General features: G+C 30.8%; 1 protein-coding gene across 1 annotated transcript in view; it reads right to left on the bottom strand.

The window, feature by feature from the left end:
- Positions 1–3,059: 3,059 nt before the first annotated feature.
- Positions 3,060–15,440, bottom strand: part of LOC100165895 (protein Skeletor, isoforms B/C) — a 37,997-nt gene continuing 25,616 nt past the window's right edge. Inside the window, exons 7-14 of the mRNA XM_003241711.4 lie at positions 9,159–9,258; positions 7,484–7,686; positions 6,836–7,034; positions 5,786–5,934; positions 5,549–5,717; positions 5,250–5,443; positions 4,910–5,137; positions 3,060–4,629 (exon numbers count right to left, since the gene is read on the bottom strand). Coding sequence (XP_003241759.1) covers positions 3,220–4,629; positions 4,910–5,137; positions 5,250–5,443; positions 5,549–5,717; positions 5,786–5,934; positions 6,836–7,034; positions 7,484–7,686; positions 9,159–9,258 — 2,652 coding nt within the window. The 3' untranslated portion in view covers positions 3,060–3,219. The remainder of the gene's footprint in view (positions 4,630–4,909; positions 5,138–5,249; positions 5,444–5,548; positions 5,718–5,785; positions 5,935–6,835; positions 7,035–7,483; positions 7,687–9,158; positions 9,259–15,440) is intronic.

Genomic DNA, 15,440 nt, shown 5'->3' with positions numbered 1-15,440 from the left:
TCTCAAATAATTTTTGACATAACGTGTATTTTAAATACTTTAAAAATACTTTTTCTCTATATTTTATTCTAGAATATTAAATACTTTTTTTCTTTTTACCATTGAATTTTAACGACCAATTTTTAATTGTTTTTAATTAATTTTGTTTATATATAATTTTTTTTGTTTCGTATATTTTTACTATCTTAAATAATATTTTATAGTGCTTCTAACAATTTATAAGATTTCAACAAATACGTAAATAACACAATAGCTAAAATGTATACTATCTATCTATCTAAAGTTAAACTTGACCTGTTGAAAATATAATAGGTATGTCACATCTGAAATTCTTGAACCAGTTAAGGAATGAATTTATTAATTATTATTAATAACTTTAAGAATACGTTCATGATAAACGTACAAATATTTTCATATACAAAAAAGTAATAGTTAGATAAGTATTTTGAATAATTTAAAATAATGAATTTTGATTTGTATTTATATTCAAATACTTTTCAATGATAGTATTCGAATATGTATTTTAAATACAAATTTTACCAAGTATTTAAATATGTATTCTAAATACATTTGAAAAGTAAAAGAATAGCACTCCCCACCTTTGTATATGCACTGCTAATTTATACGCATTGCATTTTTTCTTCGCAAATCTTAAATATCTATCTAAAAAAATTATTCGTTGTAGTGGCTTATTGATTTTGCGAACCAAATGCGCCAGAAAAATAATATCATTTTGAGAAAATATTGTACACTCGATTGCCTATCTCACTGTCGTAATCTCGTGTCGTCATCTGTTACGACTTAAGTTATGGTTTCGTTTCCGATTGAAAATTTGAAACGCGATTTCGGGGGTTGGCGATTTTGTTCATACCTGTCGTCACCCGTGACGAGGTCCACCGATCACCATACATCGGGTATCAGTAGGACGTTTATCTCCGACCTGATTCCTGATACACAATTTGTTATGTTTATCAGTCAAAAATTACGTTTCACTGTAATTCCATGTTCAAAAAGGTATAGGTAGAAAAAAATGACCAGGACCTACATCTGACTTTGGCACGCCACTTCGTCTAACTATCGAATATTAGCATACCGACATTTTAATGGCCAATCCAAAGGTCATTGGACTAGTTATCGCAACAATTATTGTCGTGTAATAATTGAAAATATGAAGTAGGTATAAGTATTTGAAAAAATCTAAATCTAAATTGTATCACGGAAATCTCACTTACTGATTATATTTTACGATTTTAAAATATAATTCCTAAAATATAGGTAGGTATCATTATTAATAAGCTTGAATTTTGTATTTTCGGTTTTGTAATAAAAACGACGAGTTTGGTAAAAATAAAAACAAAACAAATTAAAAATTCTAATCACCTGAGATGTGTCTATCAAGTTGAAATTATTTCTACGTATAAATAATAAATGTATATAATACAATATGCTTAATAATTATACTATAAATTAAAAATACCTGGTGACAATGAGAAGTCTCCTGGGTTATTATTTTATAAACTACGGTTTTGTTAAAAATGGGTAGACTGCCGAATAAATGACACTATTTTTTTGCAATTTATTTATCGTTTTATCCTTGCGGAGACTACCTATTGCACTTAAAGTCGAAAAATAACCTCTATAAAGTACCAACCAGATGACATTTTCGATCTAAAAAGTTTCTACGTAAAACTTTTAGAACACTCCTTTACCCCTAAACCAGTGGTTATAAAGGTAAGTATATAAAAAAATAAAAATTCATTTTTGTAAAACTTACTGCAGGTAATCACATTGTTCGAAATGGGTTCACGTTTGTATCGCAACATAGGTATATATTGTCAAAAATAAAACTATCATTTTACTTTCAAGTTTTAACTGGGAATTTCAATATATGTCATAAATTGAACGCCTAATCTTTCCTTAAGTTTTACAATGGTTTTATGATACGATAAAATATTATTATAAATAAAATATGATGAGCAGAATGATTAATCGAATATCTGCAGGATCACCCTAATTTTTTCATTTAATAATGAGTTAAATCAAATTCTAATTTTTGGAATTTATAAATATACTTAGGAACTATATTTTCAAATCTTTATATTTCTTATGTGATTTAAGAAGTCCTGTCGTGAAACGAACTTTATTTTCAAATGAGAACCGTCCTTTTTTATTGTACATTGAAATATGAATTTTTGGAAAATATTTATATAAATCAAAGTTTCAACGAGTAGTTCCTGAGTTATTATAAGTTAATTACCAAGAATAATATCGTATATTATACTCCATAATAACAGGTTTAGAAGATGTCTGGGATATGATGATTTTAAAATTAATGTTATTATCTAAGTATTATTAATGCATTAAAATTGTATAATTTGTTGAAAAATTCCAAATATACTTAATACAATTGTAACTAAGTATAACATATATTTTATCTTGAGTAAATAAAGTTAAATAACTAAGAACTACTCTTTTGATTTTTCGTTTTGGATGCGTCAAAGTTTTTAAAAACACCATCCGAATCAATATAGGTAGGTACAGTAAACAAGGGTGGTTTTTATTTAAAAAATGTTTATATCGCCATGATGGCTGTTACAGAAAGTACTTCTAAAATGTTCAACAATTTAAGTAGTTAAAAATATAATATTTTCTTAAAAATCAGAATTCGAACAAAATACAAATGCGCATTATCAAAGAATACATAATAATAATGATAGTAATAATTGTAATATATAATATGTATTAATATTGATAATTTTGTAAAATGTAAACGATGGTATTGTACGTTTATACCTATCAGTATAAACTTTTCAATATTTGTTTTTGTTTTTTTATTTGTTAGGAATATTATTTAAATTAATCTGAATAAGGAATAATTAATGTCTATAATAAATAAGCGGACACATATTTGTATTTATGAATGTATTATTTTATTGGCATATTTTTAGCCAAATAAAAAAAATGTAGGTACCTATATTATTATGTAATATATACTATTAGACTTATAACAAATAGTTTTTTTAAAAATAATTCAAGTGCAACAAACTAATAAGTAAATGTTTGTAAAAAAAATATATTTACCTACTACTATAATTAATATAAATTTTTAATACAACAATATTTTATTTAATATAATAAGTATAAGGTATAACGCCGAGTGGGCAAATACGATGGCATTAATGTATAAAATATAAATAGACCTCTATCTACTATATATTATTATAAAACAAGTATTCCGGTGGTTTGATTCAATTCCGTGGTGTTTTCCGTATTCACTTTGTTTACGTAGGTTACGTTTTCGATGGTAGTGACGGTCGTATTTTGTGGTTCCTTATTGGTGGTGGTGGTGTCTTCTTTTGTTATGGCGTCTACGTGCTTGACTGTGGGTTTTCTGGATATTAGTTTTTTGCTCATTTTCTTCTCGTAATGCCTGACCGTCACAGTCTCGCCAAAATCGCCCGCAGTACCACTGATTTCTTTGTCAGACCTGTCTTCAAGAATACCACTGCCGCCGGGTAAGATTGGCTTAAAACCGCCCTCGACTACCACGGTGCTTGGGTTGAAACCGCCTTGTGATTGGTGCTGTTGTACATCGGTTTCTTGTCGGCTCTGGATTGGCACGTAGCCAGTCATCTGTTGAGATTTCGGGTGTTTGGACGAAGAATACGACACCGAAACGGACTGTGACATCGAAGTGCTGGGTTGTTGGACGATTGGTTGCTGTTGCTGTTGCTGATAGAAGATCGGTTTCTGCTGCTGATGGAACATTGGCTGCTGAAGCTGCGGTTGCTGCTGTTGCTGGATGAGCGGTTGATATTGCTGTTGCTGTTGGAAATTACCGGGGTAGACTGAGAGCATTGGCTGAGAAACGGGGGGCACAGGACTGTAGTGGCTTACTAAAGGTAACGGCGATTGTGTGTTAAATTTGTGAACGGGTTTCTTGTACACGACAGAGTGATGAGCACCGTTCGGCATGGGTCCATTTGGTGGTAATCTCTTACCTGATACCCGGTAACCATGTTTTACAGCGACCGGCTGCTGAGGGGTGAACACCATTTGTGCGGGACGATGGTCTGAGAGAATATTGGGTTGCGCTTGGAAATGTGTAATGACCGGCTGTCTTATGGGTCTATAATTATTATTGTTAATATTGTATGACGGTAACATGTAATTATAAGTAGGAGACGTCACGGGTTGTGGACTGCCGTAGTGAGCTTTTGGCATATAAAATGGCACGTTCCCATATGTATAATTTGAGTTTGGATATGTGTATAGAGTGTTTTGTTGTGACGCGGCTGTCGGAAATTTGTAGTTATTGTAAATAAATTGATCGCGATTAGTTGAAGACTTATAAAAATCAGATTTAAGGTTTTCTTCCAATGCGGTGGGAATTAATGGCATATTATGCCCTTTGTGATCTGATTGTAGGTCAATGTAATTTCTTAAAGGTTCGTTGTTGTTATAAAACTGTTTATTTTCCACGTCTGGTTTCACTCTCGTTGTGTACTGAATACTACCCCTAGACTGTAAATCTTCCGAAACGGGCGCAGTAGGCTCAGAGTTAGGCTGTTCTTTATCACATGCATCCAATACGTTAATTTTCCAACCCAAGTGACGATGCGTGAAACACTAAAAAAAATAAATACAGTTAAAATGAGTGATATTTTTAAATAATTTGATAGTATATTTAATTATACTAAAACAATTAATGAATATATTTAAAAAATTTAAATAAATCAATTAAAAAAAATTAAATTATTATAAGCTATATTTCTAATAAATAAAAACAAATAAATATTATAATTGTTTTAAAATATTTTTTTAATTTATTGAATGTGGTTTTTTAGTACAATTATATTATTGTTATTAGTGATTTTTACATTTTAAATTAATAGGTCATACGAATTACCTGGTAGTAAACTGTGTCTGGTGTATCTGCATCTGGAGTCCATTGAACTATTCCAGGATCTCCGTTATCACACGCCAGGCTCAGAGTTCTTTGATAAGCACCAAAGGAAACAAATTCATCCGCAGAAGGCTGTTGTGGATCTGGAGTCCAATTGCACAAACGACCAGTACCAGTTGGGATTACTTCTCCTGATTTGCTTACGCTAACACCAGCAAATATTCGGATGTTCTGTCAAGTAAAAGGTAAAATTCGTAAAAATATTAACCATGAATACTGTTCTTACATCAAGTATAAATACTTAAATAGAATGATTATCATGTGTAGACTTAAAAATAATTACATCTCTTTCTTCGGCTGTTTTGTAGCCATATCCACCAACAGGATCATCAGTGATGTAAAATGGATGGTATTTCGCTGGTATTTCTGTGTCTAATCCTCCTTCAACTACAAATGTGTATGTTTGTCCTCTAACAACGTTTATTTCTGGTATGAGTAATCCGTTTATGTACCATGAAATTCCCCATCCAACGTGTCCTACAAAAACGAAACAAAACGTTACACACTTATATAGGTAAGTACCTGCGTAGTTTCATTTATGTATTTTTTATATTTTTATTTAAATCATAATTAATTATTGACCTGTAATAGCAGAATAACCGTGTATTCCTCCCGTAGGACCCATTTGAGCGTAGAAAACACCATCGTCTGGTTCGTAACATTGAATTGCTGGGATATCCCATGCAACGTTTTTATCTACCGGGGCGGGTTTGGGAACCGGACGAGGGCGAATTTTCTTAGTAGGGGTCACCTGAAAAATATATATTTGTTTATGATAAGCTAAGCGTGGAAAAGAATTGATGAAAAAATTTTATTAACCTCTTTTGGTGAAATTTGGCTGGTCGTAGTTATATCGGTTGTACTTTGTATGGTTGTGACTTCGTTATGAACTGCAACTGATTTAGCATCTGTATCTGGTATAGGGCAGTTCCATTCTGGTAAACGGCCAAAATCAATTTTTATTGTTTCTATAATAAATACCATAGCATAAAAATTAGTGTAAAATCATAGTCCATGTACTTATAAGTTATAATTTTTAGCATGAAAATAAACTATATAAAAAAATAAGTCAAAGATGATAATTTTGTTGTTCTTTCAAGTATTAGATATAATTATCACCTATATATTGTGTACATATTTTGATAAACTTTAATATGTATATATTTGTAACTGTACATGACAAACAGTCCTTAAAATATTATAATTGTGATAGTCAAAAGCATAATAAGAATAAATAATAATATGGTATCGTAAAAAATAAAAATAAAAGGGTCCCTTAGACTTAAGTATAAATTCAAATTTATAGTATTAAGAACGTATGGAATGTAAGCCTAGAAGTTATGACGTTTTTAGGGTGCTTTCGGGGCATAATACTCTGACGTATTATATAATATTATTTTATAAATTCAGTTGTTTCAGCCTATATGGTATAAGGGTTTTAAAAATAAACATAGATTTCCGTATTGAGACAATAATATTATGTATTAAATAACATTTTTTTTTGTAAGAATTTACATGGTCATGTAATATGGATATATTTAATTTTTTAGAGACTACAATAATATTATAATGTTATACGTAAGATATATGGTACAGTGACTGTGTTAATCTCGGCGTGTATCCTTTGTATGCATATAACAATAGAAATACGGTTATTGAATTGTGTTTGATGTCAATGTATGAATATGATTCTCCATGTATAAATTAATATAAATATAGATAAGTACACAGTACACAATAAAGTTCATTGGGCATGAATGTATCATATTCACCGGCATATGCTTACTTATAATATGATTATGACTTACCTATAACGTAAATAATATAATACTTATATAAGATAATATAATATTATTAATAAGTAAATACCTTTTGAGAACATTGGATGATATGAAACCTCGTGTTTGTCATTCAGAGGACCGACTGCCCAAATTATTGGCTGGCTGTTATTAGTCAATATGGGTAAGTCAAGATTATCTTTTGACTTTAATGGTCTCTGGTATGTGACTATCGAATATCCATTGACTATTGCCGCATTCAACAAACGAACACTTTCACCGGCCGGGCCCTAACAAATATAATTTATTTAAATATCCTATCGTTTTTAAATCGTTGTGTCACAATAATATTGTTGTATCCACATGGTTGTTTTTTGACATTAAAAACGTATTAAAAATTATTAATATATTTCTTGCTTAAAAATATCTTGGAATAATACACTTTAAAAAAAAAAAATGTATAGCTATTTTAGTACTGTGTAGCATATAAAAGAGAACTCTGATTATCAAAATCAGAAAAATATAAATCAGAGTTTAATTAATGTAAATTTATCTACACAATTTAATTGATGTTATTTTAGTATTTAATAATTTAAACTACACTCACATAAACTAAAAGTATTATATTATACATTATCATACTAATGAAGTTAAATAAAACAACGTCATCTTTAGAATTCATAAAATTTACATCGTGTTGAATTTGGTATTAATTTTGATCGAATGAAAATGTGTATACCTGAATATTAGAATCGGGACAACTGCCGCTGACTTGTCCAGTGTCTTGCTGTACAATACACTGTGATTTATCCAGTAAGTAATAATCTTGAGCAAAACCACTAATTGTGGTTTGATCTACTCCGGCTACAACTACGTCACCTCCAACCATGCGATTTGATGTAGGTGAGCCAGATATACCGAAAGACATGTATTGGTTGTCTTCTAAAAATCAAAGGTATATTTTCAATTTTAATATACTCAATGCGTTGTATAAATTATAATGTTTAATAATAAAAAAAAAATTTAATAATATTTCATGGCATTATATCGAAAACTATAGTTGTATTAATGTATGTATCTGTAGTTTATAAATGTATCATTTATAAAAATATATTAGCAAATACCTAAAGTGTGTAGAGTTTCATTAAATTTTATTATGATTACCAAGTATATAATATTATATATAACTAACCAAGAACTAACTTATAGTAAATAGTTTATTGCAAAGTAATTCCATTAAGTAGATTTAATATAATTGATTTTTTTTCATCAAACATATTAGTACTTATATAATCAAGATAAATGTTAATTTATGTTTTAATTAAATTAAATCTATAGAAACGGTGTATTTTTTAGGTATTTTATATTTTACAATAATGACTTTTATTAACAAATTTTACTTTCATTTAAAATGAGATTTCATAATAAATGTTTTAGAGTAATTTTTAACAACTTAAGGTACTAAAAATAAATTATAAAAATAAATTATTATTCAACTTCTGCTGAATTTACTTATAATAATTGCCTAATAAATAAATGAAAAATCGGGTACGTTATACGAGAATAGTAAATCAAGTTTGAAATCTGCAAATTTGATTGTGTAGTAGTTTGGGAGGAAAAGTGTGAGAAATATTGTTGATTAAAGCAATAATAATAATTCGTGATATGTCAAGATTATGCAAGTAAACGATACATTTAGTATTGAAAAGCGTGACGAGAAATATTTAAGAACAGTTTTAATTTACTGTAACTAGTTTTGTGTATAACCTTTAGGCTTTAATATAATGCAGATTATATAGATAAAATTAAATATATTTTTTTGAAATTTCTGTCGAAAACAAGACTAGTTATTGTATTATTAAGATTGAATATTGACGATATTCTGCATACTTTGTATGAAATGTTATTTCTTTTGTAACTATACAGGAAATTGTTCAAACACTTTAAACTGTTAAATTAAATACATTCAGTTATATAATTATTCCAATATTAAAAGGCATTGCTATGTGTATTTTAAAAATATTAACACAATTTATAATCGTTCAGCTTATTTATTTTATCACGCGAAGTTAACCAATGGGTCTCTTTCTCCTTTAATTTATTTTATGGTTAATATATTATCACTTGTACTTATATGCAGTTATACACCGCAACATATGTGCACTGTGGAGTTTTGTATAATTGTCTTGCAAAAAAAATATTTTAAAAATGTAAAAGTTATTATGAAATTGCAGAGCTTGTAATACACGTATATTGTCATAATATCGTGTATTTTTTTATTTTAATACCGATTAATGATTTTATTTTATTTTAAACTAAGATTAAAATTAAAATTAAAACATAATATTTGTACTTTTTTTTATTTATTATTTTATTATTTTTTATTATTTAGCGTAATATTTTATATAGCTTACCTAACTTAGCGACCAGTTGAACTACAATGCTGTCACCTGCTATTGCCCATCGTACTTCGTATCCTAATGGTTCATGGAGTACTTCACAGTTTAATTTTGACTAAAACAAAATAACAAATACATTGATAATATTTATAAACATAAATTTGTAATAACTAATATCGTTACATTTTAATCTATAGTAAAATCTATAGTGAATTGAACAATTATTGTATAAGAATCACACATTTTTATAATTAGGTAAAAAATATCGCGGAATGTACCCCCACGTAACTTCATGCAGATGTCTGTATTTCTATTTTAATGTGGTATAATATTACGATATGCCTATAATAGATGATGGTAATAAATATTTGTTGGATTAATTATATTACCTGGGAATTGTTTGTTTTTATTTTTTTGCCGAGTTGTATAATATACACTGTGTCATAGTTGATGGAAGTGATGGACGGAGCGTGTTTTAAAAGTGCACATATTTAATTTATAATTGCGTATATTATATATTTTGATGGATAACAATAATTATAGTACAATACGTTCTTGTATGATAGATGTAATATTATTTTAGAATTGTTTAACTATATAATAGCAGATAATATGTTGATAAAGGATAAGTATATAATTATTGTTTACTTATATTATACCGTAGTAATGTGTACATCTCGAATTTTCAAGACCTGCCTGATTTATAATAGTTTTACTTATGCAAAAAATAGACAACATACACAGTAGTTGATACTCAGTAGTTGGTGAATGTTAAAAAAATATCAAATCCAATTGATGAGTTTGTTGGTTATGTGCGCTTGTCATTATTATGGCGTAATAGTTTTGAATTTGTTCGCAAAAAAAATTATGTTAATAATTTCTATATTTTTCGAACAAAGGACTGGTTAACGATACTGTCTTCAAAATTAGGTATAACATTAGTACAAAAAGTTTACAAGACATTTGTGCGGATACTGTACATAAGACATTCATTTTTTGAAACCATTTCTCTCTTGAAGTAGTTTTTTTCTTCTTAATACTCATACAATATTTATAATTGAATACAATCGCAAAAAGGAGCATTAAATAAATATAAAAATAACGTTTATTGACCGAGTATAGAAACCAGGAAAAAGGCAACTGCAAAGAAACTTTAGTGGTGCATAAACTAATTTGTGTTTGTTGGTATCTTTTAGATTAAATGTTGACTCGAATAAAAGCGAACTTTAAATAATCATCTTTCCTTCGCTGCGTAAAAGTTATAAATACTACAAAACGACTTCAAATACATTTCATATTTTTACACAACTCTTAAGGCGAAATAAATTAATCAAGTATTCTACAAGTATGCGAATAGCGAATTTTAAATCTTCAGACGGTGGTAATGAGTAAACAATTTTTAAAGTACGTATAGGCATAAGTATATACAGACTGCCTATCTGCAGTTCATCTAGAGCGAACGGGTAATTTAATTGAATTATCCATTTGTATTCCAAACACTGTGGGCTGTAGGAATCGAAAGAATTGTTATCTGTATACTCTTTTTGAATTATACCAACCTCCATACAATGTATAATGATTAATATTGTGTGTATGTTGGACGAGAAGTGGCTACAAGTATATAGAGATTATAAGGAGCAATAATGATTATTGCCTTTCTTCTACATGCTAGTTAAAACCCTCGTAGTTTATCTAGCTTAATAATGGACGGATGCTTAAAGAGAAACTGTAAAGAAAGTATGATGTATATATGTACACACATTTTGATAGATTACTCGAAACTGTTAGCCGCCCTTGTAATTGGACACTCGGGCTGTGTGGAAAAAGCACGAAATCAGAATACAAAAAATAGAGAGAGAGAGAGAGAAATAAGAGAGCTTGCAGTGACTATGGCTTGCAGGAATGGATTGGAATGCAAGCTTGCGAGTCATTGACAGACCTGTCAAAATTTAAAAACGAATTTGTAACCGTCGGCTGATGTTGCCGCCGCACAGCGAGTATAATATAATAATATTATGTACTAAACATAATATATAGGCGTAGATATCATTTGTTATAATATATTATTTTTGACACGGAGGTATTTTTATTTCGTTTTATCGAATGCGTTCATTATAATATTATTATACGCATCCCACGTTGGCGCGTGACGGCGGATAGTGAAGGTGTTTGATACTATATAGGTAGGTACGTTATATATTTTGTTTTCTCGCAAACAGCGTAATGTTCTCTCTGCGGGTCGTCCACGCAGTGTTGTGCAACACATACCATAAAATAGTTTAGGTATACACATACCGACAACAATGTAGCGAGTAATAATAATAATAATAATATGCATTTCGTTCGGATTGAAGTTTGAATACAGCGTGATTGCCGTTTCGAAAACGTCGTATACCTGTCCACCAGTGCATGGTCAGTCATGACATGTTCTCAAATCGGTTACCAGACGAATGAGAATCCGTCGTTGTTGCAAACGGGTGAGTTGCGTGTGCGTAGATAATATATGCCTTATTCAATTTCAAAGGAGATTGATACTCACTATAGTCACTACTAAGGTGGCAAAAAAGCACGATCGAGGAGGTTCTAGATGAGTTTGCGCAAAATTTTAACCCACTTCCTTAGAACATGTTTCATTCGTGTGGCAAAAATATATATCTAACCAATGTGTACAGTCAGGGGCGTGCTCACGGGGGGGGGGGGGTCATGGGGTTCAAACCCCTCCCATTGACTGTACTATTTTTATATTTTATTATAAAACAAATAATGCATCTTTATAATGTACTTGTCGAATTATATTATCATACAATTTCCCAATTCGTATTTTATCGTTAAATGCTTCCAACTTTGAATATGTACATTGCCCCGCAGTTGCCGATACTTTTAATATACTTTTAATAGGTACTCAAAATATAAATTTGTTTTTTAGGCTTTCAGTGTTTATTTTCTGGAACTTATTCAGAAAATGTTGATGAACTTGTTGAATTTTACCTCGATACTGATAAGCTAACAGTTAAAAGCTTAAATCTGAACTACATATATGGTATACCAAACTTAATAAGCAAGTAAAATATCCAAAACATTGTTTAGAAGCGTTGAGACAGCGTGATAAAGAAATATTTCCCAATATACATTTTCTATTAAAAATACTATGCACTTTACCTGTTTCAACATCCACCCCCGAGAGAACTTTTTCTTACGTCAAAAGATTGAAATCTTATCTACGAAACACAATGTCTGAAGTTTTTTCTGGATATTAAAATAAAAATTTATATCAATTTTTTTAACATTTTTTTTTGGTTTTAGACTCGACTTAATAGCTCTACTCGACTTAGCTGTTCATAAAGAAATTCCACTAACAGCAGGAGAAGTTTTAAATGAATTGAGCAAAAAATCAAGAAAACTAGATTTTGTTCTTTAATTTTTGAATGTATATTGTATATTAGTATAATAGTTTCTATATTAGCAATATAATATTTAAATCTATAAATAATTGAATTTGTTGTTGATTAAAAAACAAAAAAAAAAAAAATGGTTAGGTAAAAGACTAGCTCCTTCAATTTTACTTGGAACCCCTTCGCCTAGGAATGCGTTTCAAAAATGTTTGTAATTTTATCGTACGAGTTGTTATTTCAGTTAGCTGGCCAACTGATGTTGTAACTGCAGGTGGAATTCAGTTGTGTCTTCATCCGAGACGATATTATAAACACCACCGATAATAATAATTTGGGAATTTTTCTGTACGCAGATTTATCCATAGATGACAAAGATTATAAATAAGTAGTGATGGAAAACTGTATGCAGTTTACAAATTAAGTAAAGTAGTACTTGGTATTTATAATCAATTATATTACTGTAGTTACCATCATAGAGTGTCTGTACCTTGAAATGATAAAGTAGAAAATTGTTATTGGTCGCGTGCAGACGAGAAATAACCTTTAGCACGATATAGTTAAACTACAATGCTATTATTTTCAGTGTTCAGGTAAAAACCGCGAAATGTTCACAGACGCGAGGCCGGGCGTAACTAGGATTTAATATAATAATTACTGCTGAGAGCAGGCGTGGACTGGTAAAAAAAGGACACGGAATGCTACACAATTTATAGGGCAAATAACAAAAAAATGTATTTACTTAAAAAAATATTGAACATACGTTAAAACATAATTAATAAGTACCAAGTTACTACAAACTATCAATCAAAATTGTACAATATTATAGATCACTATTAATCGTAAGTTGGTAACTTATAACTGCTTTTCATTAGATGTCTATAGAGTCTTTAAATGTATAGTCAATAATATTAGGCAAATATATTTTAGGTCAAGGTATGCTGTCCGCGTCTGGCTGGGGAAAGATTCCTGGAAAACCGAAGTTGAAAATAATCCGTTCATTGATGAGAAAAACCCACCCCACACGTTTTTATGCAACGATTTGAATTTTTCAACCAGGAAGGGCTAAAAATTGGAAAACGTTTGGAGGCTAAGCTCGATAGTTGAGCCGATGGGTCGACGAGTCGGCGTAAAAAGAAAGCGCGCGGAAAGGCCACACGCGTCTTCGAGCGTCGCCGAGACAATAGTTCACACGACGGACTGTAATAATAATAATAATAATAATTGGTCTCGCGCAAAGGTCATACACGACGACGACCGCGCGTCGCGGCGTCGGTCGTATAACATTGCGTAACGCCGCGACGGGGTTAGTCGGGCGCGCGTAGGAGTAGAGCGGCGCGGCGGCGGGTGCGAAGAAGCGTCGGCCGCCGCCGCCGTCGTAACCGGTACGCGCGGCGCGTCGTCTTCGCGGTCGGTTTGGAAAACAATTCGTGCGCGACGGAAATCGAGAGAAGAAGAAGACTCGTTGCGTAATGACAGAAACGCATTACAATATTATATTTTATTATTATTATTGTTGTTGTCGTCGTCGTCTTCTTCTCGGCGCACCGAACGATCATAATAACAACTTACTATATGGACAATATAGCCGTACCCCGCGCGGAGGCGTACAACAACAACGGTTCTCGGCGTTATTGTATTACAATAATAATATTATATTAATTTACCGGCGTTGTGTATTATATCGTTATTATTATTGTTGTGACGACGTTCTGTAATACGCGCGTAGTGCGTTTTACACGATCGTCGTAAACTTAATTTTGAACTTATTATTATTATGATAATAATAATAATAATTATTATTATATCATCTGCCAGCGTTTGGCGGCGTCAGCGGCGGAGTTGGAATTCGAATGTTTACAATATACATATTTGATATTATTATAATATTATAAAGATGATGTCAGCGCACCATTTGTATTCTCTCTCTGGCTTGCGCAGAACCATTTTTTCCATGTTTTTATGTAATCTTAGAGTAAAATTACCCATTACAAAAATGATAGGAAATAATATTTTTGAGGGAATGACATATCGATCTTATATTTTATTGTTATTTGACTTTGTATTCGACTTTCAAAATAAACAAAAAAATTTTGTAAACTTAAATTATGTTTAAATGGTTTTGAGGCAAATATTTAGACAAATCAATGTCATTCCCTCAAAAATATTATTCTCTATCTTTTTTGTGATAGGTGATTTTACTCTAAGATTACGTCTTAAAAACATAGAAAAAATAATTCTGCGCAAATGCGTTTTGTCTACGTTGCGCGTGAGTCAGAGAGAGAAAACAAATAGTGTGCTGACATCCTCTTAATATTACGGACCCGGATCGAATCGCCTCGAATGTCAAAAATTTTGGGTTGCAAAAATAAACGAAAACACAATGATAGCCGACAACAATCCTATTATACGAGACCTGAGCTCACGTCACCTCGGTGGCGACGGTCGAAGAATATTAGCATCGGTAATATAATATTATATCGTTCTTGGAACAAAAATTGAGAGTGACACGTCGTAATAATATCGTTATTCCAGACTATCGTACTTGGTTATATAGAATATTATAGTTGTGTTTTTAATTATTAAATTTCGTAAACGTATTAGTCCGACCGGGGTTTTCTGCCCGGGGTTTTGTAAGATATTTTATTTTTATTTCCACCCTCTCTAGTGTACATATTTTATGGAACGAAAAATAGATTTTTCTATTGCTTGCCAAAAAAAAAAAAAAAAACCGTAATACCCGAATCGATGTATTGTTATAAGTTTTCGTCTCGTTTGAACATGCCCTCTATATATCGTCCACATCGGGTATAATGCACCGATAATATTATTATTATCGTCCCCGTCGCGCGTCGGCGGAGGTGATTACGAGGACGTGAGTATTGTTTCTCTATGATTACTCGTTTTA

The sequence above is a fragment of the Acyrthosiphon pisum genome, chromosome A2 (genome assembly GCF_005508785.2).
Source record: "Acyrthosiphon pisum isolate AL4f chromosome A2, pea_aphid_22Mar2018_4r6ur, whole genome shotgun sequence".
Taxonomy (NCBI): Eukaryota; Metazoa; Arthropoda; class Insecta; order Hemiptera; family Aphididae; genus Acyrthosiphon; species Acyrthosiphon pisum.
Note: the sequence above shows the minus strand (reverse complement) of the source record. Positions and strands in the feature narration are given on the sequence as shown.